Genomic DNA, 19,130 nt, shown 5'->3' with positions numbered 1-19,130 from the left:
TCAAGTTACATTAGGTGCTTAAACAAACTCATATCTCTTGGATACCTGAAATCTTATTTTTTCCTTAGTCACGTCCTGATGGGATAATTTCATTCCTGAAGGACAAGCCACCAATAGAAAGTCAGGCATTTCTTTTAACTCCTCTTTTTCTTCTTTTCTTCTTCTTTTTTCCCCCTTCTCCAAACTATTAATTTGGAGGAGGAATTCCAGTGGAAATGTGGTAGCTGTGAGGCTCTAAAATGTCATGCCCTAATTCATCTATGTTAAGGTATCTGCTTGGGGAAAAACAGGCTAAGATACATGTCCCTCAGACCTGTAATCTCAGCTCTGTTTATCAAATGGGATAGAATTTATAACTTTAGGGATCTCAAAAGTAATTTTCTCATACTCACCCTTCTTGCTGATGGCCTAATGTTAGCTGTAGAAGGCTGGAGGCAAGAGAGCTATAAGCTACCTCATGCACATTAAAACAGACATAGATTAGCTTTAAGAGCCAGGGAGAAACTCTACTGTTTTTAAAAACCACCTATTCATTGAGTCTCTGGGGACTGAGTTCTAAAAAAGTCAATATCAAATTCAGGCAGAACAGAACACCTGTGATTTTGTTACATTGTAATTTCTCTAACAGCTGCTACAGAAAAATTGGCAAGAGTAAGGAAATCTTACTTTGTATGATGCAATTCAGAATCCTGTTTTTCAGGTGCCACTATCATAAAGTAAGCCTGTGACAGGATATCAGCAAAGCATTACAGCTGATGTGTCTACAGATTCAAGAAAATAGTTGAAGGATTCCTCTTTCAGAACATCTCAGCCCTCACTAAGGAGTCAACTGCTTCCACATAGACAAGAGCCATGCAGTTTTATGCAGGTAAATGCTTTGCAATTTCATCCAAAAGTTAGGCTAATTAATTAATTCTCTTATCTTGCTTGAAAGATCACTGAGTTCAGGTCACTATTTTTTGTTCACATTACTTTTGTCTGTTTGGCTTACTTGACTGGTTTATATGATGTTTTCTAAATAAGACCTAATCTCATTGTTGATCTTAACTAGATGTTCTGTTCAGCTGGCCTGTACTGAAGCACAAGCAGCACTGTGTGTTCGTGCAGCAGAAATGGCAGCCGTGGGCTGCACTGCACTTTAAAAGAAAAAAGGAAATGAACAACCAATTCGTAAAACGACAAACTGCAATTACTTGTCAAACTACCTTAACTTTACTTTCTAACATGTGGAATGACAATGAACTTTGATACTGTCTGATTTAAATATTTATTTCAATTTCACTTGTGTTTCAAATTCAAGATTATTATTTTTAAATTACACTGAGTTGAAACTCCTCGTGTTTCTTGATTTCACCATTTAGAAAAAGAACAGGTATCATCCTTTCTTATACTGCTTTGTAAAAAAAAATACCTCCACTGTTGGCAAGTGGATAGAAACCAGCCCCAGGAATATGCTGCCATGAGTTCTGCACAAAGGTATGGACACAGCCTAAAATATTTGATGTCTGACAAAACCATAGCTGGCATGTTAAGCAAAAATCCTTTACAATTATGATTTCAGTCAGGTCTTCAAAGACAGCTGTAAATCTAAAGCTTAGCAACCATTTGGCCTATCTTTCAATCTTTTAAACCTCTGTGATCTATTTTGCTATCAATAGGTTTTTCACCATTCAGGTACCCAAAGCACAGAAATAGGTACATAGCTAATTCTTGCACAGCTTTTAGATAAAGATTCAAAATCCTTTTTTATTTATTACCATACCAGGGACTGCCATACTGCCTTGCAAGAGAAAAAAGAACATACAATTCTTGGAGAACTTGTAGAGAGAACATGTAGTTCAAGTGCCAGTCAGTATTTTCCTTTTGTGTTTCTGATTGCAGGCTGATTACACAACACTAATGGAAGCTTTTATTTATTTATCTAAATGAACAGAAGCCAACATGCAGAAAAACAAGAGGTTAAATCTTTAAAGAGATCTCTTTTCCCAGTTGTAATGGGGCTGTGGACAGTGCTTCTTTTTCAGCTACAGAAGGGAAAGAGCAGAGGGGATGTGGAGGGAATAGAGTGCATTGCAAAGGCTGAGTTTTACACTGGTTGTCTTTTGGCTCACATCCCAAAACGTTATGCCACCCTCTCATCAAGATGAAATCCCTGTCCCACACTGACAATTCTTTTGCACAAAGAAGGCTATCTAATCTCAGCTGTTACAGCCCTGCTCAGCTTCATTATCTTCAGTGGTACTATGCTAATTTACAGTGGTTTTTAAGGATACATAAATATAACTATTCAGTGTTTATTCATAGAAAACAAATAAAACCCCCAATGAATATAAGATAAATGACAAAACTGAAAACAAAGAATACACATGATGAGACATAGTAGGATTTTCCTACAATCTAATTTCATAGTACTGAGGCAGAAGACCTAGAGATTTTGCCAATGGCATCCCAGTTTTAAAGTATTTCATTTGAAATGTTTGGAAATAGCAAAATTCTCGTATCCCTCACTGTTGCATATTATTTTTAGCAGTTCATGGAGGTACATATTTTATTTATCTATCCCTAATGGAAATTTTTGATTAAAAAAATAAATTAAAAATGAACTCTCAAGATAATACATTCTGAGATCTAATTTCTCATTAAACAAAAAAACAAATGATGCTAGTAATTGTCACTTTTGCAAAATGTGCTTAATTATAAAATTAAATTAACCAATTGTGCTATTCCCTTTTGCAGAAATCTGAAATAATAGCACATTACACAGCAGCTAACATAGAGGAATAGTATCATTACAAGAATTGCAATAGGCACTTCTTAACATACCAAACTTTTGCCTCCTTGCAGATGCCTGGAATCTCCAGATCTCTACAAATTATTAATATTTCACTCTTTTTCCTTACTGTTGTTCATCTCAAGCTACCACTGCCTTTTTATCTGCATGACATGCTTCCCTCCTCTCATCCCCACTGTAAGCCTGATTACTGAATGTGGCTTTGCCATGTACATGGCAGGCCTTGCACATACCTTGGCAGACTTCACTCAGAACAAATGCATTAAGGGCCTACAACAGCATCTTTGACCAAAATGGGCAATTAAGGGAGTGAAGCCTCTATCCTCTTAAGACACCTGAATGAGGCCACATAACAGCACTTGTTTAGATCAGTATCTTAATCAGTGTCCAGCCTTTCTGCTGACTCTAGCCACAGCGATCGATCTGCACCAGCACTAGAAGCTGTCCAGAAATCTGTGCTGTCAATTTACTTGTCTACTCCTGAGTTGTGCTGTGCCATATGCTTAGAACCTGATGATCCGAAATATTATGTTTCTTACATTCCAAGAAATTTTTCTTTTACGTGACTATATACCTCCATCTGGGCATTTTCAATCTCTTAAGAGCATCAGTCAAGGTTGCAGAAGTTTTGTGATTATCTCCAATGTCATGACATTAAAAGTACTTTCAAGGATTATTTTTTAAATACCCTATCATTTCTGAGTCTGTAGAGTACTCAAAAGTAAGGGACTACCAAGAATGTGTCCATGAGTTAGGAAGAAGCAATAGGTTTCTAGTTTTTATTTGTGGCTGCACAGCCAAGGTGACACTTCTGAGGGCCATCACCTTGCAGGGACATCCTGGCATACATCTTCTCTTCCTGCTATGTCCTTTTGCTCTGCTGTTCTGGCAGCAGTGAAAGACATAGCACAAAAATTCTGCTAAGCCTTCCAATAAAAAAAAAAAAATCATTCTTTCCACAGCTTGCAGTATGCCCTGTGAGGAAAATAAAAAAATTTCTATTTACAGTATATTTTTGGCAATACTAAAATGCAACAAATTAAGAACTCTAGGCTATAGGCTATCCTGCATTGACTACTTCTGTCAATACATAACATGAGCTAGCATATCATCATGTTTTCCTAGGACCAGAAGATACTGACCTCAGTTAGAAATATGGACCCCAGCAAAATGTGATTCTATATACATTCACGCAAAAAATATGATTACATATTGATTAAAATTACTATTTTTCATTCCTGAAACAGCTTTTTTGTTGGTATCAGGGCATCAAAGAACATCATATTACTTCATCCTAAAAAGACAATCACATAACAGCAGGATGAGAAGTCATGCTGTGCCTTGATATTCATGTCCTAAGAAGAGTTCTCACTTTGATGTAAAAAGCAACTATTTTTTATTTACTAATATCCTGGGTGAAGATCTAACAACCCTTTTACAACCATTTTGCAGTAAGAATTGAATGGCCAATGAGATAGATTTGAAATACCACTTTTGAGAATTTGTTTTTTTACAGGCACGCTTGTAACTCAAAATCAAAAGAGATGCAATCAGTACAGACCACTTGCAAAAAACATTTAAAACAGTTCAATAACACTAGTTTATTTAATTCCACATTCTCTAACCAATTAATCAAAATTACACTTTACCGAAAGAAGAAAAGAACAGCCATATTAGAAATCCGTCTCTGCAAACTCTGGAGGTGAACAGATACACAAATTTACAGGAGAGCTTACTTAGATGTGTGCATTTTTTATCAAAATAAAAGCAGAATATTCAATCCTCACTTGTAAATAAGATCTACAATACTAAAATATGATAAAATATGGTTAATTATTTTTTCTAGATGTGTTTGCCAATGTTTTAAGTGCTATGAACAGATTTTGCCTTAGAGCAAGGAACCTAAGTAAGTTTTGTGGCAGTTAAATTCACAAAGGGTACAAGAGATATTGCAGATTTGGTCTACCTCAGAATTCCAGCTACAAGCTATTCATAATATAATGATTAAAACTGTGAAATGTATGTGTTTGTTTTGATGAAGGCAGTATTTATTTTGAATGAAAAGGGTGTACTTTCAACATAGATGATACAATTGTACCCCTAAAGTTGCAGCAGCAAAAATAAAGTAAATTCTTATACTTCTTTTTGTTGGTATAACATGACACTTTGAAATGCTTGTGGAGTTTGCAACCACAGTCATATTCTGACTGCTTTCTCTAATTTCTGACTTCCAGAAATTCTGATGGATTCCTTCACAAAATTCCTGAAAGTAAGATTTATATTTTTAAAGGAATGGAAGGAAAAACTAATGGAACAGTTAATCAAATTCACTCTTGATAAACAAATATCTTTCTAAAATAGCTAAATAGAAATCTTATGGGGAAACTACACATCATGAAAAAAGAAGATTAACATATATGGTCAATCTCAGAAAACTTTCAGCTAAAATGCCCCACTAAGAAAAAAGAAGTGCTTGATTTGCAAGGAAAGTGAGCCACAACCTAAACACCTCTCAGTAAACTTCAAATACCAGAGCCTGTTTTAAGCTCTGAATTCAGAACAAATTTCGTGTATTTGCTGAGAGCCTTCATCACCTTCAAATCTCTCTGCACTTCACTGCATACATTTTCTGTGAAGACCTACTTCAACACCATACAGGCATTGCATGCTTTCCAGCATTTTGACTCTTTCCCAAAATTAGCAGGATTTTAGGAACCCGATGATACGCATGCACAAACATACATTACACTATACAATACTTGATTTTAGACGAAAGGCTGAGATGCCCCCCACTACAAGAAAGACACTGAGGTGCTGAAGTGCTTCCAAAGAAGAGCAATGAAGCTGGTCAAGAGTCTGGAATGCAAATCTGAAGACAAGTGGCTGAGGGAGCTGGGGGTGTGTATCCTGGAGAAGAGAAGGCTAAGGGGCAACCTTATAATTCTCTACAGCTATCTCAAAGGAGGTTGTAGTGAGTTGGGATTCAGTTGCATCCCACAAATCATAAGCAATAGTTAAAAGTCAGTTAAAAGTCGTTTGTGTACCTAGCTCATTCTAGCTTCAGAAATACAACAAATGCAAATTCATCATATGTGGATCTGTCTGGCATGACACTTTATAGACCATAAAGAGGAATAATGTAACAACACAATTAATAGCAGTTTCGCCAAACTGACACTACAGATTTTTTTCTAAACTTTAATAACATATTAATATTTTTTAAAAAAAAACTATATCTTTATTAACCTTAAAGGAATTTTTTTTCCTTTCATTTTCCTTGCACCTTTAAATCAGAAAGAAAATTTCACCTACATTAACTTAAGAGGCCCTGAAGTAATGATAAACACATTTAGCTGTTTAAAACTATACCTTTAACTTATACATTTCTCAAGGGAAATTCTTCAAAGGGTGCTATGAGTCTGTTGCTATGCAGAGCCAGCTGAGCTAAATGCAGATGAAGCAGATTGCTGGCAAACACTCCCAACAAGATGTGAACCATGAAACCCAGAAATCTTTGTTTATTGTCTAGCCTGACGCTTTACTAATCATTCTATTCACTTCATGTGTTAAGGGTACTAAGACATGGCTGTTGTCAGAAAAGGATAGAATACAAATAGGTAAATTCCTGCATGCTGAAATCAACAGAATCATTCATTTACAAATGTAAATTTACAAATGTACCTTAGAGTGATTGAGAGATACAGGCATACATTCAAGTGACAGAAACTTCAAAAAACCCTAGCATATCAACAAAGTCAGGGCATCTTCATGTAGGCTTGCTCTTTTATTTCACCAAATAGAAGGAAAATCATCTTAGCCTGGCCTGCAAATAAGAGGGTCATGAATGTTAGTAATTAAGCTGAGGAATAGATGAGCTACATCCATACTTTTAAAGATCTGACAATATGACTGGTTTAATCATGACTACCTGATCATATTCTGTCTGTAATATGTAGTTTCTCATGTCACCTCATTTTAATCAGTAAAAACATGATCCATTTTTTAACATGAAACAATTCGTTTTTACAGAAGTAAACTTTTCTTTCAAATGTGTCACCAAAGCATGCTGGCAGTTGAGAAACCATCAATATAGAATCTATACCCAGCAGGTAAAGCTGCCTTCTATCATTGAAAAGCATCCTCTGGTATCAACAATTTTGTTATAGAGCTGCATTGGTTAATAGCTATTTTGTTGCAAATAAACATATCTTTGGAATACAAAAGAATAGCACTGTTTTGAAAAAAAAAATATATAAAACAAAACTTCCTTTTAACTTCACTTTTCATCAGTACTCATATGGCAATTTGAAACAGACAATATTCAGCTAATCAGTTAAAGTGAATAATAAAGTCTATTATTCAGGCATGATTTGCTCATGTATTTAGATCTCATTAAGATCTAAATACTCCAATACACATTATAAAGCCTGTTCTCTTCAGCAATGTAACATTTTGTTTCTTCTGTTTCTCAGTTCATTTCTGTGTACCTATATCCCCCACTACCTTTGAGATTATGTTTCTTCAAATCAAGTGGCAGCTGTAGGATGCGATTTATAAAGGGAACAAACTTGAAGAACCTGAAACACAACAAAAGGTTCAAGAAAATGCAACAAAATCAACATTTCAAACTAAAATCCAGAAAACATAGAAAAAAGTCTATTTCTAGGCAAGACGTAGGATAGAAACAGAAAAAGGTTAAAAATAAAAAAAAAGCCCAAATAAAGTACAAGCAACTAGTCTCTTAGAAAATCAATTAAGAATGAAAATATTAATGGCTTTCACAGACACAAGTGTGCATTTATTATCTCTGACAGCCTGTCTTTTATCATGCTCCTGGTATTTTTTTCTCTCAGCTTTGTACACAGCATATATTCACTTTGAACAACCTTTCAGAAAATAGCTGGAGACAAATATTGTCAAAGAATTTGCAATAAGCAACAACCTTTTTTTTAGAAAACACATTTTTGTTCCTATCATAACAGGCATTTTCCACATAACTTTCTCAAAAGCCAACATTGGGTTCAAGATTCAGAAGGTTAAAAAAAAAATTACTTGTACAAGTAAAGACATGACCTAGGATGAGCTACAAAGCATAAACACACACTACCCACTGCAAAATCATTCAGAGAAGGCAGTGGGCTAACACCCTACAGAAAACAAACAAACAAGCAAAAACAACAACAACAAACTACCCAAAAAACAACCAAACAAAAAACCCCCCAGAAACAACAACAAAAAAACCCAACCAACCCCAAAACCAACAAAAAACATTTACCTGCTTCACAGTTAAGTATCATGTGAAAAAGACTGAGAAACATGCAAACCTTTTCTTTATAACTGAAAGCAGGAAAGATAGAATCATGTAAGTTATATCCCAAACACAAACTGCAAAACTAAATGAAGAAAAAACAGTTAAACCTGCAAAACTCAGCTGCAGAACACTAGATGCAGCTCAGCTGCACCTCCCGTGAGTTACAGGTCTTTGCATCAATAACAAGTCTGAACTACCTCTGCCTCTGGATCTGATAGATGCTGCCTGTGCCAGCCCACATTCAGCAAAAGATATCCAGAGGGCTTCATTTATTCAACTTATGTGTCTTTAAAAAGAAACACACGGGAACATTCATGGCTCCTGCAACTTGCTTACCTACTTACATTTAGAATGGTTTCTAGGCCAAATATCTGTCACTGAAAAAACCCCTGTGTAGAGTTCAGGAACTAGAAGAGGACTACTCTAAATATATAGTTTGCAAGTAGTATTTATAGACTAAGAGATTTCAAATTTATAGATTATATCAGGTGTCTAGCTCCTAAAAATCTGGGTGAGAAATCACCTTTTCTGTTCTAGGAATATAGCTGTTTTGTGGTCTTTCACTTAATACCAAATGTATTTACTGAGCTTTCGAAGGCAGACAAAATTGGGTCTGGCTACCAATACTTTCTGAAAGATAACAATGGTTTCCATATTCCAAACAAACAAGAATAGCAGGATTTTAAAATTTTAAATACATACACTTGACCCCATCACCAAGTTTTATGATATCTGAAGTGGCAAAATAACATAAAAGAAAAAAAGAGGATAACACAAACACATTGTTTTACTAACAATAGTTTTATTTTATGCAGGATGTTTGAGAAAATTTTGTTAGGACAGTGTATACACTGGAATTGCTCAGACACAGATATCTACTGAAATGTAAGACCATACACATTTAAATCCAAATTCATCCTACTTCATCTGAGGCCTGTCAGTGGGCAACTAAATTAAGGGTTTCACCATTCTGGCTTTTGACTATTTAAAAAGATAGCAGCAATGTCTGATTTACCTTTGAGGGCAACACTCATTTTCCATTGATTCTAGGGTGACAAGACTCCTTATTTAGATGTGAAAGTTAAATTACCTAATGTGACATAGATTAATTCAGGTCATGTTCTTAAAACTCCACAATACCTTTCTCAGTAAAGGCAGTAAACAAAGTGTTGAATTTATACCACCATAAATTAAGCTATCAGAAATTATTCTGTGTGAATGAGATCAGACTGTCTTTGTTCTCCTCCATCACAAATAACTCTCAGCACATTGCCTGCTCAAAAGATATATAGTTTAATTTGAAACAGCATCATTTCAGCAACATGAAACAGCACTTTCCCATTATTAAGTATTTTCAGAGACAGCATGAGATTATCCATTCACATCCCTTACAGGAATAGTGTTGATCACATACCAGCAAATGTCTCCTCACTAAAAAAAAATCAGAGTCCTGACATTTCAAAATTGTGCTTTGTAGATTATTTTGAATATCTGTTTGTTTCTATACCTCCTTTTATGGGCTTATAAATTTATCAGGCAGTCTACAGGTAGTTTTGATTAGTTACAGAGCAATTTACATTTTTTAAATTATTAGAATACATTTCCTTTTGTCACCAAACATCAAGAAGAATAATCTTTAATGATCATTTAAGGTATTTATTTCCTGTCATTTCCTATGTTCTGGAATATTCAGGCTACCTAGTTGGTAATAATTTTATGACAGTAGATGACAGTATTTTGTTCCTGTTGAAAGCAATGACACAACATTCACTGAGGTCACCAAGACATCACGCCACTTGTGGTCCAGTTCTGAACAGTTCACAATTTACAGATTTGATCCATAATTCATGGTCTGTTTTCCACACTGAAATATGGTATTTGAGACTGTAAGTCTCCAGACAGACTCTTCACTTGGAAAACAGCCAATTCCTCATGAGATTTAAGCAAATCAGGTTTTATTCAGAACCAAATCTATTAAATGAGTACAGACGAAGAAATGAAAGCTTACGCCCTGACTACAGAACTGTTAGGATCCAGTACTTATCCTGTTGAAGAAAATTTATATGTAAATAAAAAAAAATTATAAATTACTAAGTCACCTAAACAAGTATCACAGCTTCTAATTACAAAATATTCTAACATATGGAAACCAACATATGGGCCACTTGCAAAAGGGATCATTTTTGTAACTTACAGAAATATTGATAACATGTTTTCATCCTTTATCTTGAACTGTGCACTTCAAATGTTTTCAAGAAATGCAGCATTATGTTCCAGTTAATGAATGTTGATGTTCATCAAATAAATAGTGTCTCTAATGCTAGTAATTGACTGTAGGATGGACAGGAGTTTGCTACCAGTTATACCATTTTGTTTCAACAGCAAATGAAACCATTTTTACCATTTTGAAAAAATTCTGATCCATAACTGAGGCCTTACAAATCAGTTAACAATTACTTTATAAAATCTGAAAAGCAATTTTTATTTGAATTGCATTCTAGCACTAACAGAATAGTATTACACTGTCAGATGAGTTGTGCCATATATTTAACATAATTGAGGATTTTGTGCAGAAATTGAACTCTGGATCTGGCAAGTTCAAGAACAAATCTGATGAGGACTGAATGCCAGCTGCCTGCAAAAAGGGTGAAGGAACCAGCTTCACCACGATACTGAGGATCAGCTCCACAGACATTGCTCTTGGAAAAAGCCTACTGGGAGCAATAGAGGCATTTAGATTTGCTCAGAGACTACAGATTTATCCTATTTGATAGAACTCTGAATGCCAAGACCTATGTGCATCTCCCCAAGGCCAATGCCACTTACTTACAAAGTAAAAAACTGAAATGTTTTCCTTGATATTGACTTATGCTTCCAAATATGATTTAGAGATAAACATTGAAAAAAAAAACCCTGCTTTTTAAAAAAATACATTAGAATCTTAGCTATGTCATAATTGGACAATTTTACTGTATTTACAATACAGTAAAAATAATTATCAACATTTAACAGAGGGAGAGAAAGGAAGAAGATAAAGTACTGAGACTAAGTTTTCATGAGTGTATTTATGAAAGTGTCATAACACTTTTCAATACAATGTACCTAAACAGACATTCTTTTCAAAAAGTTCAAACAGTTCTCAAAGTTTATTGACAGTCTTAAACATTACTATATGGAGAAAAGGGAGGTCAATGTTTGTGTCTGTCTAGTGACCATTCTTCTTCTGAATAAAAGTAACAGAAGAGAATTTTAAGAACAACTCTGTATAACCACAAAATCTTACCTTCAGCTGCCCTTAAACTTCTGACAGAGAAAAGCCTTTTTATTTGTTCTGATTCTAGACTGTAAATCCAGGAAATAGAAAGTAAATGCTGAAATTTATTCTGTCAAGTACAAACTGTACAGACATCAATACTTTCTTTTACCATACAATCAAAAATGGCTGCAGAGAGAAGGCAATTTGAGAGAATGATAGTTGGAAACAAAAATTTCACTAAAATGTCAATGTATATTAACTTGTTTAATATTTCTTTTAACATGGCACTCCACCAAGCCAAAGGTGAAATACAGGTTTGAAGGGGAAAATACAGCTACTACTAGTAAATGACAGGCAATTTACTGTGAGTGGGACCACAAATTATCAATAGCTTTATCATGGTAGAGGCCTGTTCTGCCATATCAATGACTGTCTGAGAAAGAGGTACTTTTATCTAGGTTGTAATGAGATATCTCAAGGATATGAAATGTACATACGGGAGGGACAAAACAGCTAGATAAGACAGGGACATAATGGTAAGATTGGAAGAAAAAAAGAAGAACTCCTTTATATTAAAATTCAGCAAGGGTATCTGCAATCTTTATGAAGAAACTCTGCACTTTTGACATTGTCCAACGCTTAGCACCCAAATAAATAACAACTACACACATATTTCAATATAATAAGCTCTGATTCTGGCTTCCACAAACCAATTGAAGCATATTTCAACACAATTACACTTATAATAAAAAACAGATGGTCAAGAAAATAGATGTATCTTTGTGATCTGATATACACATCTGCAGACATTTACAATATGCATGCATTTCCAGAGAATGTTGAGCAAGTTAAATTGGGAAATGGGAATTTTTTTCTTAATGGGCATGCGCAAACAGAGTGTGACTCAAGAAGAAAATAAGCTGTGACAAAGATGCAACTATCCTATCAGGCCTATCTGTTTTCAAACAAATATCATATCACAGCATCATGGTAAAGAAACACTAGTCAGGTAACTTTGGAAAGAGTTTGCTGCAGGGAAACACTCAAATGTGAGGTGGATGAGGGTCAGGTGATTTTCAGATCTCTCCCCTCTCTGATGGAAGACCTGAGGTTAGCAATGGCTGTCCTTCAGAAATTCATTATACAGACAAGCAAAATATCCCACGGCAACACAGGGCTAGAGATTTATTTGAGGTCTTTTAAATCTCAGATTGCATTTTATGCAGACATCAACAATAAGCCATTGCCAATGGCATCACATAGCTGCACTGGTCCCAGGGAAATTATGCACAAAAATCAGCAGAGAAATGTGTTACAACAAAGAAGGATGGAAGAGTCTCACTCAAAAAGAGAATATCCTTGCAGAACCTCTAAGACAAGAGGTAAAGAATAAAAGAGTTCAATAAATCTATGTGTTAACAGCATTCAAAATCAGGTTGAGAAAGGTTAAAACTACACAAATGCAACTGCTCATTTGAGGGATCTTACTAGTTTCTTAGATTTCATCCCATTTCTTTTCCTCCATATAATTTACTTTAGGCTCACAAAGGGTACGACATTGTCAGGAATGGAGAATTAATATTTCTCTTTTGTGAAACATCAAACCCAAGTTTTAACATGCAGGAACCATATCCTAGAATGAGATTTAATATCCGAGTCCATTCCAGTCCTGGACCTGTCTGCTCAAATTGTAAATAAGAAAGTAGATTTACTTAAATGTTCAGTTCCCTCCCACTAAGGGGATGCTGAACAGCCCTAAATCTCAGCTTATGGTTATTTTGTACCACCATAGTGACCAGTGAGACATCAACAGAATGCATCAGTAAACTCATCCAAGGGGGCCAATAATGACCATTGGAAACAAGACCAGTTTGACAAGTATAATTTCATATAAACCATCATATACAATCATCAGATGGTAAATACTTTCTGGAATTAACCATTTGGGCTGGAGTAAAACTGGTGAGCTGGAGGTGAAAAGCTCTCTGTTCTGTTACTAATCCCCTGAGCTATAGAGGCCCCAGCTGGTGCTTCTGCAAAGGTCCACATAGTTTTTTTCAAAAGGCCACAAAAATAGTTACAATATCTTTTTAAAGTAAACAAAATCAAAACAAAAAAAACCCCTTCCACAGTTTCAAGAACAGTTTCTTTTTTCTTAAAATAATCTCTCTGAAAGTAGCAGACTGTACACATTTTACAAGAATAAACAAACTTATCTAATATTTATCCACAAATTGGGAGTCAGAGATCATTAGTGCAAATTTCTGCTGACCAGCAGCATTTATTCTATAAACTTTGGGTATCCTAAGTGGTCCATCAGTGCACAACAGATATCTTCAATCTGTCTAATCTCTTCGTGGGGCATGTTTTGCTTCCAGGCATGAATGCTACTTGGTGAAATTTCTCCTTCATAAGGAAGATAGAAAAGACTGGTGGAGGTGGCAAATAATATTTGGTTTAAGCTAGCAGGAGGAAGAGGAATACCAAGAAAGGCAAAAATTGTTTCAGCTGTCTTCTGAGGAAAGCTCACAATATCTTCAAACTTGACCAGCTGATAATTTGTTGGCAGCAAGTCCCTGTTTATCCTCATTGCTGCTGCTGTGTTTGCTAGCCATAAATGAGACAGCACAGAAATAGCATTTGAATTAGAATTTGAAATTTCTTTTCTTAGTGATTCAAACTCAGAGGCATAGCCTTCATTTAAACTACATTTTTCTTTACCATTTTCCCCTTTAAACATTGCAGCCAAGCGTTGTGGAATATTTTTCAAGGAGTAAAGGCTTGGCTTATTTTTGTACAACATTGAATAGACCCATGCCCGTGGGTCCCTCACTACATATAACGCTCTCATTGATGGTCCTAAGATTTCCTGAAAGAAGGGAAGCTTTAATGTCCAGCTCCCACTGGTTAAACTAAGCACAGGCCGTGCATTAGGATAATAGACAAGATGTTTTCTCAGTTCCCTAATATATTCAGCATCTTTTTCTTGACTTCCTCTTGCCCTACTTCTTTGTTCTAACAGGGATTCTCTCTTTTTGGACCTTTTCTTTTTGTCTTTGCTTAATGCAGAATGCTGAGTAATTTTACTTCTGCTAGCTTCATATAAATGAATGTTTTGTAAATGCAACTTCGTGTCTTGAACTAGAGACTGGAGCCACCCCTGGATAAGACGAAAATTACCATTCTGGACATCAGAAACCTTCCATTCACATGGATCTACAAAGGAATCAATTTCAAATTCAGTCTCAGGAATTTCAAGATAGGGTGTAGGTATCCTGATGTATAAGAAGTCACTGGTGTTGAAAAACAGCTGCTTTAAAATTTCTGCACCAGAAGTGGGAAGTGAAGTAATGATAACATCCGGCAAAACGACAGGGTTTCCTTCCAATTGTTTGGCTTTATTGCCTTTATCACCTTCTAGCCTTGTCACTTCAGCGCTCCACTTTGCACAGATGGGCTGAGTACACATGCTCCACACATCCACTAATTCAACAAGCCACAGTGTAACAACCAGTATCAGGATCCAACGCAACATTTTACCGAAGGATAGGTAAAACCGCCACTGAAAAGCCAGTATGACCAAACTGACACCCAAAATTAACCCTGCAATTATGTTCACTTTGAATCCAAATGGGAAAACTACCCTATTATTTTTTATATCTTTTTTCAGAGATTCAGTACCAAGACCAAACTTGGTCACTTTATTTTCATGAACTACTTTAGCAAAACCACCAAATCCCAAGTAATCAAACCTTGCCTTTAAATTCTGATACTCAGTCACAACTGAGATGGTATTTTCAGTGTTGTTGACATTGAGCGAAATCTGAAATCCAGATTTTGCATTATCCATGAGTCTACAGTCAGAAACATTGACATATGGGCCATAGAAAAGGTAAACAATCCTTGTAAGCATGTTTTTCATTGGAAAGGTAACATTTACAAACTGAGTCCATCGCTTTTTGAATTCAGCAGCTTGTTCAGCCTCCTGTATCCTAGCAACAGGACTACTCCCACGATGATCAAACCAAAACATCTTGTAGTGGGCATCCCACACATCCATCATAGCTCCATTGTACTTGTTCTTAAACTTATAGGGTATGTATTTAAAATCAATGTCAAGATTATGAAAAAAGGCACTGACTGAATTAACAGGAGAGTCTTCCTCCTTCTCAATATGGTCAACTACTAACAATGTCTGAGAATTTAAGAGCAGCAAAACGCGATACACACTTTTCAGTTTCATTGCTGATGTGTAAGCAGATACTGCCTCACCACCCACAAACATCATCTCACCAGCCTGGGAGGCTGTTATAATTTCTCCAGTTGAGTCTCCAACCTCATCACCAATCCACTTCAGCCACTGGGCACATTCACCAAGCTGTCCTTCCCAAGGCTGGTTGCACTGGCTTGTAGGAGATGGAGCGAACACCAAGACATTGTTCAGGTGGCTGAGTTTAGGTCCATAAAGAGCCTCAGATACAAATACCTGTCCATTGGGAGCAAAAGTGAAGGAATTCTGATCGGGATGTTCATGCCCTGGATTGAAACTTCTCCACCCATCAATCCATCTGTAGGGTTGAAAGTGAACAATATCATAGACAGCACGTCCACCAAGTTTCCCAGACTTGAAGGATACAAAGGTGTTTGTCTGACTGTTTGGCAATCCAGCCCCGTAAGTAACAACTCCCCAGTTGGGAAACACATGCATTTTAGCAGTACCATAGTCAGGAGGTGGCTGAGGAGTGATTTCAGCAGCGTACCATATGAATTCAGTATGTAATGTGCTCCACCTCTGTGCAGTGGATGGCACCATTGGCCCATCTTTGGGTCTGTGTTTTCTAATTTGCTGTGCCAGCCAGTTACCAGCTCCATTCTTCATGATGAACTTATCCAAGAAAACCAGTTGGCTCTCAGGACCATAAAACCAGTTGTAATTAGAATCTGCGACACCCACAGTCCTCTGGAAGCCAGGCAATAGGGTGGCGTAGTAAAACCAAAAGTGCATTTTCAGCCAGTTATTCTCCAAGTTGTTAATACCAAAGTGGCGCTGGGCCAGGAAAACATACTGGGTTACTGACTTGGCTGTGTAACTCCCGTAAGCTACTCCCTCATCCAGAGACCCATCTACAATATGATTGAGGAGAAACATTGTTTTCTCCATCACATCAACAACCGTGTGTTTCCAAATATTTGCCTGAGATCCTTTGTCCACTCCGGCAACTAAAGCCCCAATAAGCAAAGCAAGCATATTGGTTGCTTGGTGATTATGGAGAAGCTGCTTTCCCCAGGCACGAACCTTGGAGTACTCATACATCTCCTCACTTACGGACCATATCTTCTGCAGGTATTTTTGCCTTCTCCCATTTTCCAGAGAATTATACAAGAAGTCAAAAGCAGTGGCAAATCCTGTTAGGGAGTGACCGAGTGGCACTTCATCTCCAGGAGCATTCTCAACCAACCAGTTTTTGTAGCCAGCCATTCTATCCATGTACTCTAGGGCAAAATCAAATGCAGCTTTATCTTCGGGGCACAGCAAACAGTAGAAGGCTAGAGGGGGCAGGTTGTTACCATAAATCTCATTCCACTTGGCTGCAAAATCAGTGTACTTGGGTGGAGGTAGGTAGTATAAAGGGTTGGAGAGCATAACCATCACTGCACTTCTGATGGCTCTGAAGAGATGCAAATGGCTTGTACGAGCCTTTTGCCTCAGTGCCTGAACATCCTGAGGGTCGAAATACAAGCTTGGATGTAGAGCTGTTCTTTTCAGCTTCTGCTCAGCACTAAGACCTTCAAGCTGCTGCTTTTCATATTGATCTACATTTTCTATGAAAGTCACCCAATCAGAGTAATTGCTTACAGATTCTTCAAAAGTGAACACATCAAACACCATTAATGCTAGAAATAGAGTATGCCCCGTGAACATCAGAGCCATGATCCATTAGGCAGATCCTCTTCCCCAGACATACATTTCTTGACAGAAGTGTTCAGATATCAAACTTTCATCCAGTTTGTTAAAAAAATAGTATCTTAAGGCATATATTTATGAGAGGCTCAACAAAGGCTCAGAATATTTGTAATCTGAGATACAACATTGAAATGACAAGATTCTTGAAAAATTACATCTCGGGCGCCTTGTCTGTTCACACTTTTCTCAAATACAACATTACAAGCATAAGCACTAAAATCAGGAAAAAAGTAAGACCTCTACGATATGCATATAAAGCACAGGTTGACTGCACAGTAACAGACTGAAACACTATTTCTTGGTAGCTTGAAAAACATGATCTAAAAAGGAAATCGGAGTAATATGTTTTCTTTTTTAAAAAGTTTTAAATCGGGCCAAATTCCACTTTTAGAGCTGACGAAAACTCCACCGATCACAAAATTATATAATTTATTCAAAACAATGTGTTATATTTGATAAAATAGGGAATATACAACACTTGGAAAATAGACTCCAAAACTGAAGTTACTGTCTTCAGTCTTTGCCTTTTTTCAATTTCCTTACACACTCTTTCCATCTTTCTCTTTTGGGATTCATAGAGGGATGGGAAGGAAAACAATAATTTAAAAAAATCAACATAGATCCTCCATTAGATCTTTTTGATGAAACTGCAGTGATTTTAACCTCTGTTCCATCTATTCCTCTTTGTTTGTGAAAGATTCACCTGAATTAAGAGTCATCTTGACATATTTTCAAGTCTTTTATAATCTTTTCTTCAGCTAATGATGCCCAAATTTGTCCTCGATGATTCAAAAAATCCTGCTCCTTCCATTATGATGCAAAAGGAAAACATGTGAAAGAGGCAGAAAGCCAATATTTTCTCGTAAGAAGAGCAGTTTCAGGTTTCCTTTCACTTCACATGTAGGTTCTTTCTGTGGAAACAGAAACAAAAGTTCTCTGAAGCTGTGTAGATGTCAGAACATATTTAAAGTACTTTGGTTAACAAACTGCTGCTAAGTTTACAGGAAAGATGAGTTAATCATAGAGTTAATTCACCTTTTCTTTAAAGGCAACCAAGAAATAGATGAAGGACCATTTTCAAAGTTCCACAAAGTTTACCCTTGGCAAAAAAGCAATTCAGACTGGCTACTCAAGCTCACACTATTTCACCATCTCCAGCGTGAACATGAAGTCTCAGGGAGTATTTTCCAGTTGCGCTACCAGGTACTCTACTCACGGAAACAAATCTGACACACGCCACCGAAATCCAATTCAGCTCGAATTGAAACGAAAGCACACGCGTATTTTCACCGAGCGAGCGGCTCTGCGGGCGGAAGGGCGGCGGGAAGCAGGAGACCCGGCGGGAAGCAGGAGACCCGGCGGGAAGCAGGAGAACCGGGATCCCCGCCGCGCCGCCCGCACCGAGCCCGCCAGAGGGCGCCCGCCGGGGCGCGGGGCCAGCCCCGGCTGGGGGCTGCGGGTGGCGGCCGCCGTGCCGGCCCCGCTCGGCTGGGCCGGGCTGCGCTCGGTTCCGGCCTCTTCCGCTCTTGCCTCTACTTTTCCACCCGGGTTGGCCGCAACTTCTGGTCCCTGCCCTCCGCCGGCGGCTCCCAGGAGTTGATGGAGAGGGAGATGCGGCGGCGAGCGCCCAGCGACGGGCGCGGGCAGCCAGGCAAACTCGCAGGGATGTCGCTCCGGAGGGGCGGGGAGGGAAGGAAGGAGGGAGGGAAGGAAGGAGGCGGGGAAACGGCGGGGGGGTTGGCAGAGCAGCCCCCGGCGGAACGGGGATGTGCCGATCCTCCGCGCCGAGCTCGGCAGCAGCGGGGCG

The 19,130-nt window shown here is 37.5% G+C and overlaps 1 protein-coding gene across 3 annotated transcripts; it reads right to left on the bottom strand.

The window, feature by feature from the left end:
- Window positions 1–8,884: 8,884 nt before the first annotated feature.
- On the bottom strand, window positions 8,885–18,706 carry DSEL (dermatan sulfate epimerase like). 3 transcript variants are annotated; one of them, XM_039711136.1, is made up of 2 exons: window positions 18,540–18,706; window positions 8,885–18,234 (listed from the first exon to the last, which is right to left on the bottom strand). In XM_039711136.1, exon 2 carries the CDS (start codon window positions 17,288–17,290, stop codon window positions 13,640–13,642), a length of 3,651 nt encoding a protein of 1,216 aa, XP_039567070.1. In that variant the 5' UTR covers window positions 17,291–18,234; window positions 18,540–18,706; the 3' UTR covers window positions 8,885–13,639. The 3 variants fall into 3 exon arrangements, with proteins under 3 accessions (XP_039567070.1, XP_039567071.1, XP_039567072.1); XM_039711137.1 differs by lacking the exon at window positions 18,540–18,706 and adding an exon at window positions 18,463–18,520; XM_039711138.1 differs by lacking the exon at window positions 18,540–18,706 and adding an exon at window positions 18,359–18,379.
- Between the last annotated feature and the right edge of the window lie 424 nt (window positions 18,707–19,130).

This window comes from Passer montanus, unplaced genomic scaffold (assembly GCF_014805655.1).
Source record: "Passer montanus isolate IOZ18808 unplaced genomic scaffold, ASM1480565v1 scaffold24, whole genome shotgun sequence".
Classification (NCBI taxonomy): Eukaryota; Metazoa; Chordata; class Aves; order Passeriformes; family Passeridae; genus Passer; species Passer montanus.
The sequence above is the reverse complement of the archived record's forward strand: the minus strand, read 5'-3'. Positions and strand labels throughout refer to the sequence as shown.

Coding starts and splice junctions, on each gene's coding strand:
- DSEL (XM_039711136.1), bottom strand. CDS start 17,290: ATGGCTCTGATGTTCACGGGGCATACTCTATTTCTAGCATTAATGGTG.